At 43.5% G+C, this 26,793-nt stretch overlaps 2 protein-coding genes across 2 annotated transcripts; one reads left to right on the top strand and one right to left on the bottom strand.

The window, feature by feature from the left end:
* The first annotated feature begins 1,702 nt into the window (after window positions 1-1,702).
* Window positions 1,703-4,953, top strand: LOC136538337 (inosine triphosphate pyrophosphatase). Its single transcript, XM_066530317.1, has 8 exons — window positions 1,703-1,995; window positions 3,397-3,461; window positions 3,567-3,630; window positions 3,713-3,722; window positions 3,899-3,930; window positions 4,018-4,130; window positions 4,506-4,582; window positions 4,660-4,953. The coding sequence occupies exons 1-8, from the start codon at window positions 1,872-1,874 to the stop codon at window positions 4,778-4,780; spliced, it is 606 nt and encodes a 201-aa protein (XP_066386414.1). The 5' UTR covers window positions 1,703-1,871; the 3' UTR covers window positions 4,781-4,953.
* Window positions 4,954-5,488: 535 nt separating this feature from the next.
* On the bottom strand, window positions 5,489-7,556 carry LOC136538336 (SHUGOSHIN 2-like). Its single transcript, XM_066530316.1, has 8 exons — window positions 7,149-7,556; window positions 7,013-7,050; window positions 6,805-6,892; window positions 6,640-6,663; window positions 6,481-6,549; window positions 6,175-6,361; window positions 6,011-6,080; window positions 5,489-5,931 (listed from the first exon to the last, which is right to left on the bottom strand). Exons 1-8 carry the CDS (start codon window positions 7,410-7,412, stop codon window positions 5,697-5,699), a joined length of 975 nt encoding a protein of 324 aa, XP_066386413.1. The 5' UTR covers window positions 7,413-7,556; the 3' UTR covers window positions 5,489-5,696.
* Between the last annotated feature and the right edge of the window lie 19,237 nt (window positions 7,557-26,793).

Here is a 26,793-nt window from a genome sequence, read left to right as displayed (position 1 = left end):
CTTGAACCACAAGCACTGTTTGAGCCACTTGCTGATACGACATTCTCAAGATAACTACACTTTAGACAACCTTCGAATATATTAGACAAAAGCACCCAATTACTAAGGAGGATGGAAAACGAAAGGTCATGACACATGCCTTGTTTGGATCATTAGTTGTTAATAGTTAGCTAGTTATAATATCTCATAGCTTATATTAGCCGGTTATTAGCTAGTTTGGTCCTAGTAAGGTAGTTGTTAAATGGGTATTAGCTAACATTTAGGTAGACGAATCAAATAAGCTATTAGCGACTAACTATTAGCTCTATGAATTCAAATAAGGTCTACGTGCCCTCTTTATTTAGACCTGAGCAAAGGCGGAGCCTTGTGGAGGACAAACTGGACTCCGCCCTCCCCATTCTCCATGACAGTTTTCAAGCTTGTTACAAGCACACCAAATGCACCGCCTCCCCACACTAGCCCCTATTGATTACTCTTAAATTTAGTATGGGAGTATGTTGCCTCTACCCTCTGCACTCTGAGAATTAATGCAATATGAGACGGTGGTATAATTTGATAACTAAATACTATTAGAGGCTGTTTGGATCATTTTAGTTGGAGAAATTGAAATCTACTTAATAAATTAGACTATTTGGCTTTGAATTTGACATTCCACCCTTTTCAAAGTTCACATATATAGCCTATCTCAAATTCATAGGGTGGGAGATGAAAACTGATTCTATAGATCATCATGTTATGTTTCTATTTTGCAACTTATAACACGCTCTTCAACTTTCTCCCCTAAGTGCAACACATAAATATCTCTAACCAACAATGATATACAAATATAATCCATATACAACTATATTAGCTTAATTAATATGTGTCTGAATTATGATTATTAAAATAAATTCAATTTCAAGGATCCAAACGGGTATGTTAATAATCATGTTTAGCTCATTTCAAATTCTATATGAGCAAGTACCGTTTTTTTAGAGTACCCATTCTCACTCTCAGACATGCAAGTGTGCACCCGGATCCCAGGAAGTGTTCACCAATAGGCAATATCTATGCTGAGCTTTGATAAGCTGCAAGCTAGCCTGTTGATACAAACTTTTCATTCTTCTTAGGCCCATTACAATCAGACAATGTACAATTTAGCTTCACAAAACATAGCAATTATAAAGTTTCTTTTAATGATCATTTATGTTGTGTAACACTAAAAATCCCCCCCTAATTTCCCCTCACCCTCCGCCATTGGACCTGAGCATTTTGTGAAGGGCTAATGAAAGGCCAGAAATTTTAGAGAACTAACCGCTCTTTTTTAGTTAGAGGAGGAAATCTGGACTCTAACAATAATCGAGAGAGGTACAGACGCCACCTTTTCCTTACATCAAAATGATTTAGACAATTCAATCTGACGGGGCCGATCTTTCTGGGTTGATCATCTCTATCAAATATGGCCTAAAGTCATAAATAGACGCACGAAAATGATCTTTAATCCAGTGGTAAGGCAATCCAGTGGGACGCTACCCAACAGGGTTTAAACTCTGGTTTCACACTTTTTTCTGGATTGTTTTTAGAAAAGTAAGGCATACATATGTGTGTGATATGAGTGTGAAGTGGGTGGCCTTTTTGCGTCTAATAATTGTATCTGATAAAAAAAAAAGTCCTAAACAGACACGGGCCAGACCTAGCCGTAGGGCTCAGGCTGGGCCGGCCCACGTTCGCTCAGGTCCACTCGGAACAGAAACCAGCAAACGACATCTCTCCCCGACGTCCCCGTCCCTTCACCCATCGCCGCCGTCGTCGCCGCCGCGCTCGTATCTGCGGCTCCCCGCGCCGTATCCTGCGGAAGAAGTGTTTAACGGGCTACACCCCACCACTGCACCATGTCGGCAGCGGCGCGGGTGCTGCCGAAGGCGGTGACCTTCGTGACGGGCAACGCCAAGAAGCTGGAGGAGGTCCGCGCCATCCTCGGCTCTTCCATCCCCTTCCAGTCGCTGAAGCTCGACCGTGAGTGCCTCCTCTCTCTCTTCCCCAATCCATCTTTGTCGCCCCCGCATCTGCAACCTTACACGAGTAGCAGCCTAGCAGAGAGGGTTTTAGCGCTAGCGGTTCAAGTGCGCGCCACCATGACTCGGTGGCTGAAGGGGGTGGCATCGCTGAGTTGTGGCCTTTGGGCTTGTGGTTATCTGCCAATCGCGGAATTGAGGATTTGAGATACTCCAGGGTCTTGTTATATCTGATTAGCTGATATCGCTGATGGTACCGAATTCTGATTTTTAGTAACTGGAGATTCAGGACAGATAACACCACGTTCCCTTTTCTCTGATCAGTCATATCGTCAGGGTGTCAGTAATTTGATAGCAAAGCTTCGCTGAAGTTTCTCATCTTGCTGTGTGTTATAATCAGGAAATTCATGCAACAGTTAGGTAGCAAACATTGGAAAAATACAGATATATAGGTGCAGGTGGACTGCATCAGGCGTTCCGGGTTAAATAGCCTTGTAGCCAATGTGTTGTTTAGTTACTGATGACCAGAATTCTAAACGGAGCCTTGTGATTCTTTTCTTTTGCTGTCCTGAGATTAATACTGACTAAGAATTTGTTAATAGTTGGGGTTATCAGTGGTGGACACAGGTACACGAATCATATGTAGTTTGGTGCATTGAAATGGAAGTCCGGGCTACCCACATTTGAAAATTCAGATTCTGACATCCTACACTGAGAATTGACATTGCATCTCCAGTGTATTGCCAAATGCCCCAGAATAGCCAAACACATCTTATCAAATGTCACAACAATATTTTTTTTTAAAAAAAAACTGATGGAACTCATACAAGTTCACTACAACCACTACATCTAAAACTTCTGATGTTATATCATGCCTTTACTTCCTCCATTCCAAATAGTTCACTTTGGTTCTGTCCTAAATTTTTTCTAACTTTGATCAAGTTTTAGAAAATATATTAACATTTACAAAATCAAATAAATGCACCATCAAAATGGATTTCATGGAGAATTTTTGAAAACTAACTTGATATAGTAGATGATGCTTTTTTCTATAAAAAAGGGCGTACCCAGTGCAGAGAACTCCCGCTCTGTGCAGGGTCTGGGGGTGTCAGTGGCAAGCCTTACCCTCGCCTGTGCAATGCGAGGAGACCACGACTCGAACCCGGGGCCTTCCGGTCACAGGCGGTAAGACTCTACCGCTTGCACCAGGCCCGCCCTTCATGTTTTTTTTCTATAAACTCAGTCAAAATTAAAGAAGTTTGATTTAGGACAAAGCCAAAATGAACTATAATTTGGAATGGAGGGATTGCTTCATATTACTTCATGTATTGCTATTATTTTCTTTCTTAATACAAAACATATGATCTCTTTGTACTCTTTCTGTTAAATTTGTATTTGGCAGTGCCAGAACTGCAAGGGGAGCCAGAGGACATATCCAAAGAGAAAGCACGAATGGCTGCATCTCAGGTACTTCCATGTTTCTGACCGCTCGCATATTGGGATATACATCCAATGAAATAACTTTCAGGTCTGATTGAAATCTGCCATCTTGTTCTTCATATAATCATATAGGTGAATGGGCCTGTACTGGTGGAGGACACCTGCCTATGTTTTAATGCACTCAAAGGCCTACCAGGTGATTTATTTGCATTGTTCTTCCCTTTGAGTTCTTGTAAATTGATTATGCAGAATTTGACATGCACATCTTTCTGCTGCAGGACCCTACATGTAAGTCCTTTTATTGCTCAAGCATTCTAACCGTACAATCTTATCCCTAAGTCACTTAATAAACATCCTTTTCCAACATAACTCATTGACAGACTGTATCTTAATCTTGGAGCCTTCAATGCCATTACTAATGTATCTGCTCTTTGTTTGGATATCTTGCATACATGAATGAACAGAAAGTGGTTTCTTGAGAAGATTGGGCATGAAGGTTATAGAGCCAACTGATTCTCATCTCTTGTGTTCCTGGTTCTTTTGTGTTTTGACTAAATAACCTTGTGCACCATTTTTTTTATAGGTCTGAACAATCTGTTAAAAGCTTACGAAGATAAATCAGCGTTTGCAATGTGCATCTTTTCTCTTGCTCTTGGACCTGGAGAGGAACCAATCACATTTGTTGGAAAAACTGCGGTAAGATGTCATTTTCTGTTTCTGGAGTTTTGAAGTCCGATGCAGCTGTGGATGAACTGATTTATTAAAATCCTTGCTACAATGCTGCTGTTGGCAAACCTGTATCTTGGGTGTATATTTTAGTAACTTCTTTTTGTTTTAGTAGCAAACCACAGTGGAACTATAATTTTGTAACATGTATACAAATTTTCTATTGGGAGCATAAAGAGAAAAATAATGAACCATTAACTCTATCAGATTGTTAGTTAGCCTTGTTCCAACAGCATGCTTGCCTTATTTCACCCAGATAATTTAATTGTATCATAGCATTTTGATGAATGCCGCAACATATTTATTTTGGAATGTCATGTTTTGAGACTGGCTCTCTTTGTGCAGGGAAAGATTGTACCTGCTAGAGGTCCTAATGATTTTGGATGGGATCCTGTATTCCAGCCAGTTGGTTTTGAACAAACGTGAGTACAGTATTTTCCTGACAGTTCACACTCCTCCTGCATCCTTCTTCACACTGATTGCATTACATGTAATGCAGATATGCTGAGATGCCCAAGTCAGTGAAGAATGAAATATCTCACAGAGGGAAAGCTCTTGCTCTGGTGAAAGAACACTTTGCATCTGCTAGCTATACAGTTCAGAGCGATGACTCAGCTTAAGTTTGACTTTGGTTCCCAGACGAATGAACGTCACATTCTGGAATGTAAACTGAACTAGTTTTAGTGGATACTGTGGTCTACTGTTAAGTTTATTCATAGCTGTACTATAGTTTGTTTGATTGTAATATACTTGGTGCCTATTATCAACTTACGATATTTCTTCACTGGATCAATGACACCTTTATACAAAAATGCATTAGTTTGGCTAATCTTCTTATACCTAGGACAAAAAGCCTAGTACAGAAAAAAATCTATATAACCACAATTATATGACCAGTTGTATATCTTTTTTTTTTACTTCATCCAAAAAGCTCCTTTTTGGATTCTTTTTTACAAGGGAATTTTGAAAATTCAAATTCTAAAAAAAAAGAATTAGCAGATCCATAAAAGATATATGCTATGAATAGACCAAAAATTGCTAAACTTACAGAAGAAATTGCATTAGTGAGAAATTCATACAAATTTATGGAAGAATTAGAATTTTCCTAGAACAAGTTTATTGAAGGAGTTAGCCACTTTGATAATATGGTTAACTCCACTATTCTATTATCTTTTACTCTATTTCTATAAGATTTAATAAATAATATAATTGCTATGCTTAGTGTGTGACTCATTAGTTTTCTCTGTAGGGTCAAAAATTGAAAGAGAAAAAAAAACGTTGGCTGAACCCTACTAAAAATAGAAACATTAGAATCTGAAGGAATACATCTTCTGCCCTCGATTATGCATTGCAAAAGAACCAAAGTCACAACCTGGATAAACAAATTATCTTAGCAACCTTCAGTACCAACGCCGATAAGCCAAATGCACACCCAGATTTTCACAAGAGAGACTACACACTATCTTCTGCACTTCAGCAGCTGCAGAAGACATCAAAAGAATCGTTGCAACTCGAAGCCTAAAAACCAACTACTCTCTAGGGCCTCCTGAGCTTAACGTGGAGAGGCATCTCCTTGTAGGTGGTGACTCGTCCCTTGGCCTGCCGCAGCGGCCTTCCAAGAGATGATCTGCGCAAGAACTGGTGCCCAGGCTTCTCACTGCCAGAAGCACTCTCTGGATCGATCTTGCAGCTGCTGATGGCGAGCTGGACGTCCTCTATCTCGAACAAGTCCTCCGTGCGGTTGCTTGGCTGAGGTATTCTCATGGACTTTCTGCAGAAGAAGACCAACGATCTTTAGCAAAACTCAACTGTCAAAACTTTGGCAAGGGTTTTCAGCTTTGGTGTTTTACCGTCTCTGAGAGGCATCCCTATCCTTATCCTTCGGAAGCGCCAGTTTCGCCGATGTCGTAGGTCCTAGAGCTGAAAAACATTGGGCATTCGGTCAGACATTCAGACGAAGTCGATACCAAGGTCATGTGGGATAATCGGGTAACTGAGGATTGGGGATTATTACATCGAGATCTCAGCACCCGTTTCCTGCTGGCGTTCCCGGACCTCTGGATGCTCCTCGCACGCGATGCGTCCGAAGCGGGCTCTGCATCGACCACATCTCCATCCTTGGTCTGCGCAGCTCTGTCAGGACCCAGATGCTGCGTCCTTTGCACAGGTGCGTTGCGCCGCTGCATCGTCTTCTTTACATCCTGTAGCAAGAACACAAGAGCCGGCATCGCACACCGTTGTTCATCAAAAAGGAAAAATGATCGGACATGGAAATGAACTGATTATAGGGAGAAAAAATAGTGTCCTGGATCCGGTGTACCTCCAGTTCAGATGTTTTCGCTTTAAGGCTGGCTCTTGAGCACGCAAGCTCATGTTGCAACGCTTTCAACTTCAGTGAGAAAAGAAATGAAGGCTCAGATTCTTGCTGAACATGCTATGAAGAAATCTACCGTGTCTGACGATGTCAAACTGTACTTACCCTGTTTTTTCCAAGGTTAACCTCCTGCAAAATTAATAAACAAAACGATGAGCGACTAAATACGCCACATGGCGACTAAATATGCTTAGCTGCAAAGACGTCAACAAGAACTGAACATTCTAAGCTTTCTTGGCGATAATTGGAGGACGAAGCAGAGCAACATACCGCCAACATCTGGGAATTGGCCCGGGCAAGCTCCCAGTTGGCAAGGCGCAGCTTCTGAATCTCTGCCCCGCTCAACTGTATGATCTCGCTGCACAGACACCCAAACCAAACCCAATGGAGTCAGACCAAAAGGGGACACCCCAAGATCACTGCCCAAGAACCATGACCGGTAGAATAATTCGGCGGAGCAGAGCGCGCAGAGACTTACTCTCTCTCCGCGAGGAGCCTCACGAGTTCCATGTTCTTCTGTTCCGGTGAAAGAGAAAAAGAAGAGCCACGTTAGCCATACACGCCAAGACAACTATCAGGAAGAAGAAGACGGGATTATGGAAGGGCGATCTTACCTTGGCTAGCTGCGCAAGCTCCTCAACACCGCCCGCGCTCGCCGGTGCCGGCGCCGCCGGGCACGCCGACTCGTCCGGTACCGGCACGTCGGCCGGGTCGCGCTTGCTCAGGTTGGTGATGTCGCAGAGCGTCTTCCTCCTCGCGGCCCTGCGCTTGGGGGTCGACGCCAGCGTCTTCTTGGACAGCGCGGCCGCTGGGGGCGAGACGGCCTGTTGGGGCGCGAGGACCGGCGCCTCCACCTCCATGGGCTGTCCGTCAATCATGGTGATGGGGGCGCACCAATCGATGAACAAATCGGAGAGAGAGAGGCGGCGGGTGGAGATCCTGAGATTAGGGGAGCCTTTGGGGGCCGTTTTGCGGGGTTGAAGACGGAAGAGGGGCGGCGCAACGGCTAGTCGGAAGGCAGCGCCCTGTTTGAGGCAGGGTGTGCGGAGATCGGACGTCAGGGTCCTTGGGCTGTTTGGTAAGCCGGCTACCCGGTAAAAGTGTTGTCTGAAATTTTAATAAAAACTGTCTTGAAAGAAATTTAATAGAGAGAGAATATGTTTTCTTGTGTATATAATCTTACTTAATATCATGAGTAATATACATAATTAAAGTAAAGGCAAAAATAAATCAAACGCTTTTATGAATCAATAATATACAAAAAAAATAAAAATAATTTTATTGTTTTACTTGATAACTATTTATACATATAATTAAGGAATGGATATATAAGGAAACAAAGAAAGGTGTTTTGACCACACCTTTATATCCTGATGTTGAGACAAACAGAAAAAGAACAAGATTAAATGACTACAGAAAAAAGCAAAAAAACACACACACACAACCCGGGCAGCAGCGTGCTGCAGCCAGGTGGTCATTTTCGGTGGCCTAGCGGAGGGTGCCCTCGCCTGGCTCAAGCACAAATGCACTCCAGACAACATCTAGACAGTTATGTGTTTTCTCTCCAAATGGAAATATGTGTTTATGCAAGAGAAAGGCCAATTCTACTCAAATCCTTCTCCCTCACTTGGATCTAAGAAGAAGCAAGGCACAAGCTTGAGCTTGGTGACACAAGGTCACCATACCACGAAAGTTAAGTCTAGCAAGTTCAATTCCATGATTTATCTCTCTTTATTCATGTTTTGCTCAAAGTCCAATGACTAGCTTAAACCTCTTTATGCAAGGCCACTACACAACACCAACACCAACACCTCACCTTGACACTCCTAGATAATCACCAAACACCCCTAGGAAGCATCATCCCTAAGAACAAATCCCAATAATACTAAGGACAACAATCTACATAGGTTATGTTCAGTGACGAAGCTAGGAAAAATTTTAGGAGGGGCTAAACAACGGCAATTAGCAAGAAAAGAGGTTCAGCAAATCTCAGCCCCTCCTACATGTACATCTACAGCTGAAATTTTAGACGACGGCTCTACGGGGCTTCGCTTGCTCGCGAGCGGTAGGGGGGCTGGAGCCCCCCTAGCCCCACCGCTGGCTCCGTGCCTGGTTCTGTTGATGTTTGCATGGACTGTTCGGAGGAACACCCAGACTATCCGCGAGATCACTTAGAGCCGATGCAACCTTAGGTTCACCCACAAACTGTTATCCTGAACTTTTCGCCGTCCCTCCCCCTCGTACTATCCGTGGGAACAATGTGACCCCAACCAAGAAGAAAAAACCCTCTTTGGAAATACACCCGCAGACTATCCTACAGCACACCAGACTCTCTAGAAAATAATCATGAATATTTTATGCTACAAACTCTTGAACCCTAGGCATGACCACTCTATTCTATGCCTAAATACCTCTTAGTACAGCACTAAAGGACTGTTTGGATGGAAGTTTAGTCCATGTTTTGGATGCCAATTAGAAGGCCTAAACCTTAAATAATCATGGTTTAACAAAAACTAATAGAGACTAATTGACGAGTAGAACACATTAAAAAAAGAGTTTTAATTAGTCCATGTTTAGCCTAAACATTAGTCTGGTGATCCAAACAAACCCTAATCTACTCTCGGATTATCCAACAAGCTCCCCATTTTGGATTACAAGATTTATATCTCCTACAAACACGAGACACCGGGATGTAGCCGTTCTTGCCAGAAACGGAGGTGCGACTACTCACTTGGTGCGCTCCTACAAAATCTAATCAGCCGAACACTCGTGTAGATGTCCAAATGCATGGTGATTACGGAGGCCTACCCTCTCAATGCCTCCGCGCGCAAGAGCTGGGACGAGAAAAGCAGAAAACAAAAGCAATGAAAGAACTATGTTGAGTAGGTGCTTTTGGGTTTCGTGCGTGAAACTGGAAGATGACCACCACTCGTATAGGAGCTAAAGGTGGACGACATTTTGGGTTTCATGCGTGAAACTGAAGATGACCACCACTCGTATAGGAGCTAAAGGTGGAAGACAAAAAGAGGAGAATGAACCTAAATGTTATGAAAGCGTTTATCTTTTACCAGTAACCAAAATAGTTACTAGTAATCGTAGTTATTATCATGATTGCTACAAATCTACCCCATTTGTTGCAAATTATATGTCACTTTCACCTTTTGTATATCAATTTTGTTATCTCTAGATATAATATATGTCTAAATACATAATAAAATCTATAACAAAAAAAAAGTCAAAGCGACTTATAATTTAGAACGAAGGGAGTATCTATAGCCATCAATTATAATAAACTTACGATAAATCCATCACCAATCAGCTCAAGTGTCGAAGCCAGCACATCCTCACCATGTTGATCCGGGTCGGCCTGATCAGTCCGAACCCGTGCGCGTCATGCCCATGCCAAGGCTCAGCCAAGCCTCCAAAGAAAAGCAACGAACACGATTATCTTATCCCAAGCCATGGATGGATACCTCCTTTTTTGTGTTGGTGTGGTGAATGAATCTACGGAAGCAAAGGATTTTGTAGCTTACGTGCCGCCCATTCTTGGTCCTCGGTGGATGCAAGGGAAACGGGTTTTGGGTTTTGGCACGTAAAGATGGGACTTGATCAGGTGCAGTTACAACTGCCACTGCAACTTTAGCAGTAGCACCCGATCCAACCATCTAGCGTTGCAGTAGCACCCGATCCAACCATCTAGCAAAGATTCAAAGTCCATGATCAACCGCACATGACCTCTGTAACTTGGTAGCTGCTGATCTACTGCGGGATGACTAGGAGGTATTTGGTTTCTCCTCTTAAATTTTACTCGTTGTTTCATCGAATGTTTGACATATGCATGGAGTATTAAATATAGATTAATTACAAGACTAATTGCACCGCTTGCGACTAATTTACGAGACGAATCTTTTAAGCCTAATTAGTCCATGATTTGATAATGTAGTGCTACAGTAAACATGTGCTAATGACGGATTAATTAGGCTTAATAAATTCGTCTCGTGGAGTACTGACGGATTCTGTAAATTATTTTTTATTAGTATCCGAACACCTCATACGATACCCTCACGTAACACCTCCTAAATTTTAGTCACCGGATCCGAACACCCCCTAAGTAAAGCTACTGCTGTCAGCAATCTGATGGGATGTCATGGATATTTAAAAATTGTAGGTAATAAACAACATTAAAGAATATATCATATTATAATAATATAATTTGCTATAAATTGAGAGGTTAATGTTATCTAAAGTAGAATTGTTTTTGAAGTCGTTGTAACGCAGAGTACATGTAGTACTCCCATGAATGTAACCATCAACTCTAGGAGAAAAAAATGCAAACATCAACGTAGGGTTAGTGCGATCTTTTTCCTGACCAACTGAAACATAGCATAAATTATTTTTCACCGTGGAGGAAAATCTGGGCATGTATGATTTGTATATTATATTTGCTGTAAATTTTCCTTACTTCTTGATATTGTGTAAATGTTGTTTTCTGGCCTAGCCCTAGACGCTGGGCCAAATGTTTTAGATCCTCTGGCCCAGCACAGAGAGGAACACAGGCAGAGAGCAGCCATAGTGATTCGCGATCGTGAGTGCCGCGCCCTAGGACTCCTCGTTCCTGCTTCTCTCCGGAGTCCGCTCTCTCCATCGGGCACTAGGGCTCGCCGCTGCTAACCCTACCGCCAACCGCCATCCTCCGCCGGTCCTCTACCTCGTTGAGCGCCGCCCGCCGCCCAGAGCCCCTGAAGGCTGATGCGGTGACGCCAGTTAGCCACTGCCGCCCGACGCCTGCCAAGGCCTAGCCGTTGGACGCAGCTGACAGCGCTAGCCGACTGGGCGCGGCGACCCGGTGCCAGCAGGCTAGCATCTGCATCTCGGCGTGACCACCGCGTGGGCTGGCTGCAGGAGGTAGGCCACACACCGTAGCCAGGCTCTGTGTCCGTGCCTCTATCAAAGTGCATCTAGCTTTTTAGTGGGTTTTGGATGATTGAATGACAACACGATTAAAGGTCTAACCAGTTTGCTAAGTGTGGACAGGAAATAGATTATATCACAGGTACTTAATAAAAGCAAAAAATGATCTATTATTGGAAACAATCTAGTTCAAACATAAGACAACAATGCAAATGTTATTCATGCAAGGCTTACTTAATTGTGGGATTTTTATGGCTTATGTGAAAGCAAGCACGTTGAAAAACTAATTAATGAGACATAAATGATTGCATATGGAATGGTCTCACATTCTAAAGCTTGCTACTTTGAAAAACATTTATATAAACGTTCTAAATGGATGATTGTAACACCCTCGGTGTTACACCATAATAACCTACTTAACCATGTCATGAGCATCATATTTATGTGGTAATACATGTGATAAAGTGTGTAGATAAATTTCTTGTAACCTAAAATGAATAATAAAAATATTAAATGAAAGTTGATTCAATAGCTCGTGTATATCATGTAGGGTTGAAAACCAATTTTTATTGAGCAAAAATATTATAGAACATGTGTGTGGTACCTAAATAAAGCTTAATGTACAAACTTTGTAGATGGCAATGCAACCTTTACTGTAAAAAAATAACATTGCTAGCCAATACTTCTAACAACCTAGAAATGGAACTTGGAATCAAAATTCAGCTCAAAGACTTGGAAGATTTTTAAGTATATAGACAGCAAGACAATGCCATAGTTGGGAATTTATTTTGTGGAATTGAGTTAAGAGGTGGTGTCATATTTTAGCTCGGGTTGGTAGCCTGATATGCCCTTTTGAGCATGGTGAAGGTGGTTTGGTTCCAAGAGCAACAGTTTAGTTTTTATAGACGCTTTAAAATTCGTGCACGACAAGATTTTGGGCTAGTTGGCCAGGTGGGCGCGGTTACCACGTCCTGGGGGCGCGACGTCGCCACGCTGGCTCGCCCTGTGTGCGCACGTGCGCTGCCACATGTGGTGGGCCAAGGCCGCCTCTGGCCTAGCCATGGCCTGGCTATAGCCGAGCGCTATGGGCCGCTACGTTGCTGCTCCACTCGCCACCATGCAATCGTCACCGCCATTGTTGCCTTGCCGAGCTACCAGGGCACACTCATTGCTGTACTCGGCCGCTGCCGCGCGATGCTGCTGCCACCATGACGCCATGCTACGCTGCTGCTACTTGCCTTGCCACCGTGCGCACATGGGCTATCTCGACTGCTCGCGTCATCGCCTTACCTTAATGGCACTGCGGCCGCATAGGCCGTGCCCCCACCTGCCTCCTCGCGCACGTACGTGGTCTAGCCATGTTGTCGGGTAGTGAGTGCGTGGATGCTACCTCGGGTTCGGCCGACCTCTTGCCACCAAGCCAAGGACGACCAGAGCTCGGACCCATCTCCTATCCTTACCGCTTCCGTTGTCGGAGCCATGCCCCACGCAATTAGCCAGCGAGAGATCACCTTAATCCAATTCAGCGCGTCCATAGTTCCATCACCAAGCCCTCTTGCTTCCTGACCCCACCTAGCCTTGAAGCATGCACGGCCAAGCTCCAATTTGGAGTCTTCCCCGCCATCGTGCCGATAAGGCCGCGCTCGGCCATAGCCGAGGGCAGTCCTCTACCTGTCCGTCCTGAACCAATTCCAGTGCACCGCTAGCTTTGCTTCCATCCTCTCTTTACCCTACGCGTCTTAGCCAAACCTCTACTACTTCCACGGTGTCGCTGATGTGACCGTGCCGCCACGGTGCGTCGCCGCCGGCTCGGCTGCATGTGGCCAGCCCTCCTCTGTCATCCTCCACTCCAACCATCACCTCGGGCAGACCCGTGGTAGTTTCCTGATGTTCGCTCGCCAACTGTCTAGTCCTATAGTTGCTTGAGCTCACCGGAGCAGTTACAGCCTTCCTCGATGAGTCCCGCCACCCCTCACCGCCGTCTAGTGTAGCCACCATGGTCGAGGATGGTGACTGACCCAATAGGTGGGCCGACGCATGTCCCAGGTGGCCGACGCGACCACGCTGTGTCATCGTCGGCCGCGCCGCCGTGCGCTGAGTCTAGGGGTGCATGCGGGGGAATTCTAGAAAGGTCAGGGGGTTAAGTGAGAGGGTCTGAGAGAGGGGGAAATAGTGTTAGGACTTAGGTGTGATTCAGAAGGAAACCAAGGACCTTGTTGCAAAAGCGCCAGCACGCGTGGACTTCCCTACCGTGGGCCACCTCGTGTGCGTGGGCCGCGTCGCACGGGCCTCGCGGGAAATTTTCTTTTCTTTTTTCTAGGGAATTAGTAAGAGTTTTCTAATTTAATTTCTGAAGTGATCTTTAGTAATTAATAGAAAATCATGTAGGTGTCCAAAAATTATGAGACAAATTTTGTTAGGTTTCTAAAATTATGATCTATCTGTTGGTGTATTTAGTTCATATTTATATGTGTTGACACTAGAAGCTATTAAATCTTTTAAAAGTGCTTCATATTATTAAGTTAATCATTGTAGGATTTTTTGTCGTAAATTGGTGATAGCTTTTGTCCTAAAATATTTATGGTAGCTTCATTGTATTATTATGTGCTCACTGTAATTTTTGTGGTGTTAGAATAGACTAAGCATTGGGGTAGTTAAATGTTCTTTGTTTCAAAATACATTAAATCTTTAGTAGAAATAAAGATATACCCTTAATTTGCAAAGCTAAGTATTTGTTAGTGAACCCAACATTTTGCTTGGTGAAGATGATAGTTAGCTTAGTATCTTAGTCATTAGAGCTAACTTAGTAGCTTAATAGGTGTATTCTTATTTTAAGAGGTGCTGTTGCCTAAATACTAAATAGCTGTATTACTATAATCGCATGCATATAGAGAACGAGTCGGCGGAGATTGTGACCACCGGCGAGCATGAGTTCGAGAAGATCATCGAGGAATACGAGGAGGAGGTCCCGGAGCTGCCACTGACTAACTTAGCTGACACCGCGCCTGCCCAAGGCAAGCCCCGATGCATAGTTCCTATTTTTCATATTCACCGTATATATGTGTTGTGTATTTACGTTGTAGGAATTTTATGGAAACCACATGCATATATATATATATATATACCCTATGAGTCCCACTAATATAGGTTCGAGTAGCTACTATGCTTAGGGTGTCGGTAGCGTGAGTAACCTATCGTTACTCACAATAGGTGAACATTATTACTCTCATAATAAAATGATGAAGATAAAAATGGAGACCGAGAAGAGATATGGTATGGGTATTGGTGGGTGTAACAAGTTATGTCCCGTAGTCATGGGGCTTAGCTTGGTTAAGCTGTTTTCCCTATCCGTGTCGATTGAGGACCGTCCGGTGCTGTGGATGGTAGTCAAGTCATAGACTTATTATCCTGAGCACATACTTGCTTATGAGAGCGGGAAGGCTCATTGCGCTCTTGTCGTGGGTTCCGGCTCTTTCTGGACCAACTGATTGGAGGCGGAAAAAGGTGGAGGTCTAAGCACTACACCGAGACTAGGTCTCAAGTGTGGGGGCTTGGAGTCCAAGTTTAGATAGGGACCTAGACCCCTCGACAGGAGTGGAATGGGTTGGTTATGTTTGTGCCTAGGGTACAAGTGGGGCATGTGTTTCGAGGCACCCAGCTGGGATACATTGGTTCGCAAATCGCCATTTTTGTGAGACAATACGACTTGGCTATGGTCTAGCACCACAGTAAGAACTTGAAGATGAAAGATGGCAAAATAGTTTTGATTGCCCCCCCTTGCTTGAAAGTAGAACAGGTGCTTACCTAGAATGGTTAGCTAATGTAGTAATCATGACTGCTAATAAAACTTGACCTTAAGGATGTACTATTAGTAATGCTTTTCGCAAACAAAAGAAAACAACAAACCATACTGCCTATTGTATCCTTGAGAGTTGGGAAAGTATTTCCACGAGTCGGGTAAGTCTTACGAGTACATTGTGTACTCAGGGTTTATTTTACCCCTATTGTAGGTGCAGATTGAGGAGTAGCCTTATGTGGAGGATTCTTTTGGTGGGTACAGATGGATCCTTGTATCGTTTATGCTAGATGTTTATTTTAATTCCGTTGTTTAATTATCGCACTCTGAACTCTGGTATTGTAATAAATAATTTTTAAGAACTCTATGTTGTATGAAATGGATTAAGTGATGGAAGCTCGTACTCATTATTGGATTCTAGAGGTAAAAGATGGATTGTTTCGAGTTCTTCTTTGGGGTAGGCTCGATAGAACTGTTCGGTTTAGCCACTTCTAGGGTGCTTAGTGTCTAGTGGAAGATAAGCGCCTCTGAAAATGTGTTATTTTGGGTAGTTCTGCCACAATGATTCAACACTAAGTGTGACTTGATGACTAGAGATGGTGCAAATAGCAAGGAAAGGCTTCGAGGTACTAAGCAAGGTTGAAGGGCAAGTGACGGCTTAATGACCGAGGAACCTAGCTAGGGTGAAGAAGGAAGTACTTGCATTTAGTTGGTACCAATCAAATCATGTTGGACACATTAAAGTGGAGAATCAAATCTTGAACGTATTAGTGTAAAGTGACTTGAAACATTTGGAGTCAACTCACATTTATTGAATGCAACCAAGTCACATGCTCAAGATGGCTATGCTCAAGGAGAAAATCAAGATTGACATGATTGACATCCTCACTTGATGATCATTGAAGTATATGGCATTTCGGTTCAAGGGAAATCAACTTAAGCGCTTTAAATTTCATTTTCATTTGATCTTGAGTTTATAGGTATGCCTACTATTAGGAGGGATACATCATGTTGATAGATATTTATTCACAAGTGCTCAAGCCAACCCATGTGAGTGTTTTTGAGAGCCAAAAGAACTAACCCGTCTTGCTGAGTCTGTCAATACCAGACGTGTCCGGTATTTGCCCAGGCACAGTGATCTTCTCGGTTTTCTTAGGTTAGTTCATCGGGAGTTCTGACACAAGTCGGGAGTTTCAGGAGTCAAAAGTCCCAGCAATCGTCGGGAGTTCCAATGCCTCGTAGCTTTACTGACATTGTGTCCGTTGGGGTTGTACGACCAATAATGGATGTGTCCGGTATTCATACCAGATGTGTCCGGTATTCGCCAATGGCTACATAACGGCCAGTTTTTCAAAGGGGCTATAAATAACCCTTAGCCTCCACCTATGGAGGCTGCTGAATCTGTTGACTCTCTCCCATGTTTTTGAGCCTTGAGAACACTCTCCAACCCTCTCTTAGTGAGTGATTGATTTAAAATTACAAAATCCATCTTGTGGGTTGAGTGAGATTCAAATTTGAGAGCAAGCCACCCTTGAGCACTTATGCATATTGTCGATCTCGTGATTTACATTTGTTACTCTTGGACTCTTCAATTCTAGACAGCTAGGCGTCACCAGAGAGCATCCAAGATATTATGGTGTGCCTCGAAAAGTTTGTACCGGTTCGATTCCATCGCCGCATGGGAAGGAATCAAGCTAATGGAAGGAGGAAAAAGGGGTTGGAAAAGACTCTAGCTAGAGTGACCTTTGTGGTCCTCTAGAGCTGACCTTCACTGGGTCGCTCGTAGCCCCCTCAACGGAGATTAGGACTCGATGGAGTCCGAACTTTGGTAAAACAAATACCGTGTCTCAATCTTCTTTTTCATTTGGTATTTGTGATCCTTGTGTGTGTTGCTTAAGCTTGTATATAGGTTTCTAGATAGTGCCTATAGCTTGGAAGCAAGGAGGAACCAAAAGGAGCATTTCAGGGGCTAACGCGCCCAGCCCATGAATATCCATACCGGACGTGTCCAGTATTTCATCCCGCTGAATTTGTTTATTCACTGCTCAAACTTTGTATTGTAGGGTTGTAGCTCCTAGATATACTTTATATACCTTGTTTACTCTGTTGGCTAAATCGTGAGGGGTTTATTTCTCTAATCAGGAGTTTCCAAGTGTTTGGAAACTTCAACACTAATAGTTTCTGCATTTTGAAGGGTTAAATTTTTAGAAACACCTATTCACCCCCCCTCTAGGTGGCATGCTCGGTCCTTTCAATTGGTATCAAAGCAAGGACTCACTAAAAGCTTCACCGCCGTGAGAAAAGGATATCGACGCCTAATGAGTCAGAGCCGGTGCTTCTCTAAAATGATGGTTCAAACTTTCTATCTTGGTCAATTCATGTACTCAATGCTTTTAGGGATATTAGTCCTCTTGTTGAGCATATTATGGATGCAAGCATCCCTCTTCTGATAGTTGATTGGAGCAACTACAAAAATATTCCAAAAGAGGAAGAGAGATGCGTGCAACTTAATGCTCAAGCAATTAATATCATGTTGAATACATTGAGTGCAGAGGTTCTAGATGAGACAATCTTCAATGGACAAACACCTCTGGAGAGTGCTCATCTCATTTGGATTAGACTCATTGATTTGTATGGAAAATCCAAATATGATGATGCATATGAGCTCGAGTCAATGGAAAGTATGTCCATTGTGTCCTCATGCAGTGAAAAGGCCCCACAAGACCTCAAGCACACCAAGCCAGAGCAAGAAGTGCAACCAGCAGATGCTATGCTATCTGGCTATGCATACCAGACGTGTCTGGTATCTATACCAGATGTGTCCGGTATTGCTGAGACAGCAGGCAGACAACAGACTCTTGCAACGATGATCAAGCTCAATGGAGGCCAAGTGATGAATCATGTTTAGTATCTCAAGACACTCATCACTTGTGTTTCATGACCAAGAAAAGCAAGAAGAAAGCCTCCAAGAAAGATCAAGTGAAGGAGAAATCACAAGTAGATGATCAAGATGAAAGTGATGTAGAAGTAGAAGACAACTACAACCTTGATCATCTCAACCGCAAAGACAAGTTCATCATCATGAAGATAGTTGAAAAGAATAATGAACTTGAAGAAGAGAATGAGAAACAAGAACAATCACTTTAAAAGCAGGAAAAGTTTCTCATCTCCAAGTTGGAAGAACTAAAGGCATTAAATGAAAGGTATGCATAATTATTAATTGAGCATGCTTTAGTTACTAACTCCTCTTCTAGTGTGACACAACTAGAAAAGGGAAACTTTGAGCTCGAGATAAGATTAGATGAACTTTCAAGCAAATACAATGTTCTCCAAGCCAACCATGTTCATCTCAAGTGCTCACATGAAAAGTTAGTGGAATCACATTTCATGCTTGAGGTGGCTCAGGAGGTTGTGATCACATCGGTAAAATCATCTCAACCTTCCACCCACACACTCACTTGCACACCCTCTCAATTAAATATTCCTTGTACTAATGAGTGTGCTTCTCAAGCAAGCCAATCTTTGATTGAGCAAAATCTCTTAGAAAATAATGAGCTCAAAGAAAAAGTAGGAAAGGCTAAGAAAGGATGTGATTCGGTTGAAGGATAAGGAGGAAGCACAACCTTCTCAAGATAACCATGAAAACATGGTGAAGAAGCTTGAGAAGAGTTCAAACCTTGCTCCCTCCAAAACCCAACAAAAGAATCACAACTCAAGTAATGTCAAAGCAACTAAGAGCAAGAAACATGAAAAAAAATTATGCTATGGTTGTGGATTGTATGGACATGAGTGGACTATATGTGCACATAAGAGTTGGGCCGACAAGATTGAAGTCGCCGATCAAAGGGCTTCTACCAAGGTGGCCAAGCAAGTAAAGATCAATGAGCCAAGTGCTTGTCTCATGTGCAAGAAGTTGGGCCATCCTACCAAGCATTGGCCCTTGTACAAAGAGGCAAGAAAGAAGGCCCAAGTTACAACAAGAAGATGATATGGATGCAATGAGATAGGGCACATGATTGATAGGTGTCACAACAAGCAAAATAAGCATAGAGCAAATCAAGGCTGCATATGCTATGCTTGTAGGAGAAAGGGGCATCTAAGCTATGATTGCCCAAATGGTAACATTCCTAAGCTGAACACATTTGGTTATGATAATATGCTTAGGATGGCTACAAATGGAGTTAACACTAGCAAGGTGATATGTTCACCACTAGCTAGTACTAAGGCCATTTGGATACCTAAGCACTTGTTGACTAACTCAAAAGGACCCAACAAGAGTTGGGTACCAAAGTGTGCTTAGAATGTTGATGTAGGTACTTAGTGGTGAGATGAAGCCTTCGGGGTGGTTGAGCGATCAAATTGGAAATATTCACTCAATCTATCAACCAATCCTAATCATAACCTCTTATATGGTTGATCCGAAGAACAATAATTGATCATATCCTTTGCTTCATCATTCACTATTGGTAATAATTACCTAAACCTTATAAGATAGCCACTTTGTGTAGAACTTGCTCAATAGCTCACAAATAGGCATATTTGTGAAATATTGAAAGTGGCTAATTAGATCTATTTGAGAATCCTAGTGCTTGTTGTACGGTGCTTTTAATGGCTCTCTTGTAGAGCAATTTATTTGTTGAGATGCAGGTATACACAAGAAGTATTATGTGGTAGAACCATCCGGAATAGCATACTTACGGAGGCGCTCATCTTCCACCAGACACTAAGCACCTTGAAAGCAAGCTACAACGGGCGGTATCCATCGGGCACACCTCAAGGGAGAACCCGAAAGATCCACATTTTTCCCAAGGATTCAATAATGAGAACGAGTTACAATACTAGTCCATTTCATACATCAGAGTTTCTTAAAAAGTACATTATTACAATACCAAATATCAGAGTGCGGAATGATAAACAATGGAATTTAAAAATAAACATCTAGTGATAGGGACGAGGATCTGTCTAAGCCCACTAGAAGCATCCTCCACACAAGGTACATCTCATGCATCACCTGCAACAGGGGTAAATAAACCCTGAGTACACAATGTACTCGCAAGACTTACCCGACTAGTGGGATAATTTTCCGACTCCAAGGAATATGAGAAGCTTTATGGCTTGCTGGTTTATTTTTAGCAGAAAGCAATATTAATAGTGAGTCCTTATTTAGGTTGTTATTATTAGCCGCGTTAAGTTATTATCTATGCAATCTATATAAGCACTTATTCTACTTTCAAGCAAGAGTTGAGTAATCAGTTCCATTTCATCACCTTCCATCTTTCAGTTCTTACTACGATGCTAGAGTTAAGACAAGTCGTACCGACTCGGTGGCGATTCATTAACCAATGTGCCCAGCTAGGTGCCCCGAAAACACATGCCCCGCTTGTACCCAAGGCACAAGCAGGGCTAACCCATCACTCTCCTATCCCAGGTGTCCAGGTCCCCATCCAAACTTGGACTCCAAGCCCCCACTCCTGATTCCTAGACTTAGGGTGGTGCCAGGACCTCCACCATCTCTGCCTCCAATTAGTTGGTCTAGAAAGAGCTGGATCTGTGACAAGAGAGCAACAAGTCTTCTCTGCGCCCATACCCAAGTATGCGCTTGGGACAATAGATCTGTGACTTGCCTAGCATCCATTGCAACGACCGGTCCTTAATCAACACGGATAGGGAAAAAGTGTAACCAAGTCATGCCCTGTTGGCCGTAGGACATAACCCCTTACACCTACCAGTATCCAAACCATATCCATGTCCGGTCACCATTTTTCTTTCCACCATTTTATCATGAGTGATCATATTTTATCACCTATTTGCGAGTAACGGCAGGTTACTCACGCTACTGATATCCTGAGCATAGCAGCTACTCGACCTGTACTAGTAGGACTCATGGGTAGATATACTTATGCAAGTAGTTTCCCATAAAATGCCTGCAACTTAAATGCACATCACATATATATATTCAGTGATCATTAAAAATAGGGGTTATGCACCAGGGCTTGCCTTGGGCAGGCGATGGGTCAGTAGGGCCAGCACCAAATGGCTCTGGGGCTCCTTCCTGCTTGAGGATCTCCTCCTCATACTCCTCAATGACCTCATCGTACTCCTGTTCATCGATGGACACGACTTCTACCAGCTCGTGATCTACATGCATGAAGTGATGATGCAATACTTAGTAATCTAGCCACAATAGCTCTTACAATAAAGTACCTCTGTCTAACTACTACGCTAGTGCTACCGACCACGATATTAAGTTATCTATTGCTATCAACAACAAGTATGAAGCATGACATTTATCATTATCGCAACTACAACTATCCTTACTCCTAATGCTGATTTACGCTATATACAGTAAAGCAAGGATAATAGCTACTCTACTTATCAACCTACCCTAGGGCTACAAATTTTTACAGCGAGTACCTACCAACCTAGCAAGCCTACTGTAAAATTCTTATATCTATAGTTATCACCAATCTTCCACAAATATTCCTATAATTATTAACCTACATAATATTAGCTCTCTAGTTTTGAATTTATGACCCAACCCTTATCATAGCTAACTGCAATCTAACTGTACTAACAAGTAGATGGTATTTTTGTGAACCTAACAAAATTAGTCTCACTATTTTTGGACCACTACACAATTTACTACAAATTACCAAAGTTTAGCTAAAATCTTTATTGAATAAACACTTCCTATTTTACTGGAAATTGGAAAACGCAATTCTATTGCGTGGCCCACTCAGTTTGGCTCAGCCCACCCCGGCTTCTCGCCCACGCACAGGCGCAGAGACTGGCGTAGCCCGCTCGGCGTCGCTTGACGCGGCCCAACGCAGACGGCCCACAGCGGAGCCACGCGTGGCTGGCGCATTTAGCGAATAAGCCCCCGTTCTTTACCCTATTCTCAAAACTAACATGAGCACTATTACACTGAGTCACATATTTTTCAACTGCCACCCCCTCCTTTCCCTTCTTCGCCGCGGCGACGTCCCCCGACACCCGTGTGCGCATCGACGCGATGGCGCGGCATCGGGCAGCCATGCCAGCCACACTCGACTCCCCAATCCCAACCTAAGGAGTCGATGCTCACCTTGACTTCAATGTGCAATGATTGGAGGTGATACAGTGAACGGGGATGCTGTCCTGAGCTCCTTCCCCGGCGATGGCCCTTTCCCTGCAACAACGGATGTGTTCCCGTGAGCCACAACCTCAACAGTGTGAACCAACTCATGGGTAGGCAATAGAGACTCACCCCGTGCTCACCGGTCGTGATGGCTTGACCGAAGACGGCTCTAGTGGGCTTGGCCACGTGCACCCGGTGGGCCTTGCGGCGGTGGCTATGGCGAGACTACGGTGGCAGTGCTGGGCAGGCCACGGTAGGGCGAACTAGGGCGAGCACACGGTAGAGTGGAGCAGGATGAAGGTGCGGTGACAACCAACTAGACAGTGGTGGACGTGGGTAAGGGAATTTCATAGCACGGCTGTGGGTCTTAAAACGACCGACGATGATGGAACGGTCCAACTAAGCATGGCAAAGGCTGGTGAAAGCTCTAGTTTGGTTTTGGTAAATTGATGAAACCCTAAGTGCTAACCTAGTTTATCAAGTGAGCATGAGATAGGTAGCACACTCCAAGTGGTGAAGCAAATGAAGATCATAGCATGATGATGATAATGCCATGATGATGATCAAGTGCTTGGACTTGGAAAGAAGAAAGAGAAAAACAAAAAGCATAAAGCAAAGGTATAAATCATAGGAACTATTTTGTTTTGGTGATCAAGACACTTAGAGAGTGTGATCACATTTAGGTTTGATAGCCGTACTATTAAGAGGAGTGAAACTCATATCGGAATGCAGTTATCAAAGTGCCACTAGATGCTCTAACTCATTGCATATGCATTTAGGATCTAGTGGAATACTAACATCCTTGAAAATATTTGTGAAAATATGCTAACACATGTGCATAAGGTGATACACTTAGTTGTTGGTATATTTGAGCAAGGGTGAAGAAGTTAGAGGTGAAAAGGAGTAGGTCTTGCTGGTCACTGAGTGACCGGACGCTGGTCTCAGAAGGACCGGTGCGTCCGGTCAAGTGTGGCAGCAAAGACGCTGGCATCGGTCAAACGATCGGACGCTGGGTCTTGGATTGACTAGACGCTGAGTTCCAGGGTCCAGTCCCATTGTCGGACAGCGTTGAGGAAAGTCATTGTGTGACCAGACACTGTCAGGGTCCGATCAAGCTTGACCGGACGCGTTCAGTCGAAGAAATCTGTTTCTAGAACCTTACTAGAAATGACCGAACGCTAGAGGCTGAGCGTCCGGTCAGTTTGTGCGCTGTGTCTGGTCAACAGATGACCGTTGAAATCTAACGAACACTATTTGAAGCAGGGGACACGTGGCGTGAATCACGTGACCGGACGCTGAGGGCCAGCGTCTGGTCGATCAGACTGGAGCGTCCGATCACCCCGCATTGTGCTCAGTGAAGGGGTACAACGGCTCTATTTTGTGGGGGCTTCTATTTAAGCCCCATGGCCGGTTGAAGCTCACACCTTTGGCCATTTGCATTGACATAGCAACCTTGTGAGCTTAGCCAAAGTCCTCCCACTCATCTCCATCATTGATTCATCATCTTTATGAGATTGAGAGTGAATCCAAGTGCATTGCTTGAGGGATTGCATCTAGAGGCACTTGGTGTTCGTGTTTCGCTGTGCTGTCTCGGCGTGGCCCGGCGATGGTGGAATAGGGGAACGTAGGCACGACGGCTTGGCGCTATCACCACAAAGGCTGGCATGGCAAAGGAGACAATGGCGTAGCATGGCAGCGGACACTGACGCGCTGGCGAAGTAGGTAGCCGCCCCACGCGCATGCAACTGCATGGCGTCAATAGCATGCAACTTAATGAAAGCAAAAAATGATGTATTGTTGGAAACAATCTAGTTCAAACATAAGACAACAATGCAAATATAGTTCATGCAAGGCTTACTCAATTGTGGAATTTCTATGGCTTATGTGAAAGCAAGCATGTTGAAGAACTTATTAATGAGACATAAGGGATTGCATATGGAATGGTCTCACATTCTAAAGCTTGCTACTTTGAAAGATATTTATACAAATGATCTAATTGGATGATTCAACACTAAGTGTGACTTGATGGCTTGAGATGGGGCAAATAGCAAGAAAAGGCTTCAAGGTACTAAGCAAGGGTGAAGGGCAAGTGATGGCTTGACGACCGAGGAACCTAGCAAGTGTAAAAAAGGAAGTACTTGCATTTAGGTTGTACCAATCAAATCATGACGGACACATTAAAGTGGAGAATCAAATCTTGAATGTATTAGTGTAAAGTGACTTGATACATTTGGAGTCAACTCACATTTATTGAATGCAACCAAGTCACATGCTCAAGATGGCTATGCTCAAGGAGAAAATCAAGATCGACATGATTGGCACCCTCACTTGATGATCATTGAAGTATATGGCATTTCGGTTCAAGGGAAATCAACTCAAGTGCTTTAAATTTTGTTTTCATTTGATCTTGAGTTTATAGGTATGCTTACTATTAGGAGGGATGCATCATGTTGATAGATATTTATTCACAAGTGCTTAGGCCAATCCATGTGAGTGTTTTTGTGAGCCAAAAGAACTAACTCGTCTTGCTGAGTCTGTTAATACCAGACGTGTCCGGTATTTGCCCAGGCACAGTGATCTTCTCGGTTTTCTCAGGTTGGTTCGTCGGGAGTTCCGACACAAGTTGGGAGTTTCGGGAGTCAGAAGTCCCGGCAATCGTCAGGAGTTCTGATGCCTCGCAACTTTACTAACATTGTGTCCGTTGGGGCTGTACGACCAATACTAGACGTGTCCGGTATTGATACCGAACGTGTCTGGTATTCGCCAATGGCTACATAACAGCCAATTTTTCAAAGGGGCTATAAGTACCCCTTAGCCTCCACCTTTGTAGGCTGCTGATTCTACTGAGTCTCTCCCATGTTTTTGATCCTTGAGAACACTCTCCAACCCTCTCTTAGTGAGTGATTGATTCAAAATTGCAAAATCCATCATGTGGGTTGAGTGAGATTCAAATTTGAGAGCAAGCCACCCTTGAGCACTTGTGCATATTATCGATCTCGTGATTTGCATTTGTTACTCTTGGATCTTCGGTCCTAGACGGCTAGGCGTCGCTGGAGGGCACCCAAGATATTCTGGTGTGCCTCGAAAAGTTTGTACCGGTTCGATTCCACCACCGCAAGGGAAGGAATCAAGCTAATGGAAGGAGGAAAAATGAGTTGGAAAAGACTCTGGCTAGAGTGACCTTCGTGGTCCTCTAAAACTGACCTTCACTGGATCGCTCGTAGCCCCCTCAACAGAGAGTAGGACTCGACGAAGTCCGAACTTCGGTAAAACAAACACTGTGTCTCAATCTTCTTTTTCATTTGGCATTTGAGATCCTTGTGTGTGTTGCTTAAACTTGTATACAGGTTGCTAGATAGTGCCTGCAGCTTGGAAGCAAGGAGGAACCAAAAGGAGCATTTCGGGGGCTAACGCGCCCGGCACGTGACTATCCATACCGGACGTGTCCGGTATTTCACCCCAGCGCTGAATTTGTTTATTCACTCCTCTAACTTTGTGTTACATGGTTGTAGCTCCTAGATATACTCTATATACCTTGTTTACTCTGTTGGTTAACTCATGAGTGGTTTATTTCTCTGATCAGGAGTTTTCAAGTCCAACACTAATGGTTTCCGCATTTTAAAAAGTTGAATTTTTAGAAACACCTATTTACCCTCTCTAGGCGGCATCCTTGGTCCTTACTGCCTGATTGTGAGTTTGTGAATCATGTTGTTGTCTCTGCGACTCTGCTCTCTGTGGCTCTGTTCATTGCCAATGCAATTATGCAATCGAAGAACACCGACTGAAGCTGGGTAATAGCACATTCTCAAATTTAAGTGCTATTTTAATGTTCTCTTTCCGATCTAGTAGAAATTCCAATGATTAATTGATTATATCATTTTTTAGAGTTGCAGAATGAAGAGACAAGGGCAAACCAGACCATTATTAGTTAGGTATTTTCACGTTTCCACCACTTATACTATGGATTCAAGTATGGAATTATGATAATATTTAAACTTATGTATTTATGAGCTGTTTTGTTATCTATCGTTATTAGAACTTGTATTTTGACTCTATATGAATGCTATATATACGCTTGTACAGTGGCCTAAGCCGTCAAAATTGACGAGCTCCGCCGGCCAAGCCTCCAAAGAAAAGCAACGAACATGATTATCTTATCCCAAGCCATGGATGGATATCTCCTTTTTTGTGTTGGTATGGTGAATGAATCTACGGAAGCAAAGGATTTTGTAGCTTACGCGCCGTCCATTCTTGGCCCTCGGTGGATGCAAGGGAAACGGGTTTTGGGTTTTGGCACGTAAAGATCTTGCACCTCCAGATTATACTTTCCTTCGCTCCACTCAACAAGACACGAGAAATCGGAAACAACAATTATACCACACTACGGAATGGATCGCGTCATTCAAAAAGAAGAGTAGAGAAACAAAGAAGCACT

The sequence above is a fragment of the Miscanthus floridulus genome, chromosome 2 (genome assembly GCF_019320115.1).
Source record: "Miscanthus floridulus cultivar M001 chromosome 2, ASM1932011v1, whole genome shotgun sequence".
Classification (NCBI taxonomy): domain Eukaryota; kingdom Viridiplantae; phylum Streptophyta; class Magnoliopsida; order Poales; family Poaceae; genus Miscanthus; species Miscanthus floridulus.
The sequence above is the reverse complement of the archived record's forward strand: the minus strand, read 5'-3'. Positions and strand labels throughout refer to the sequence as shown.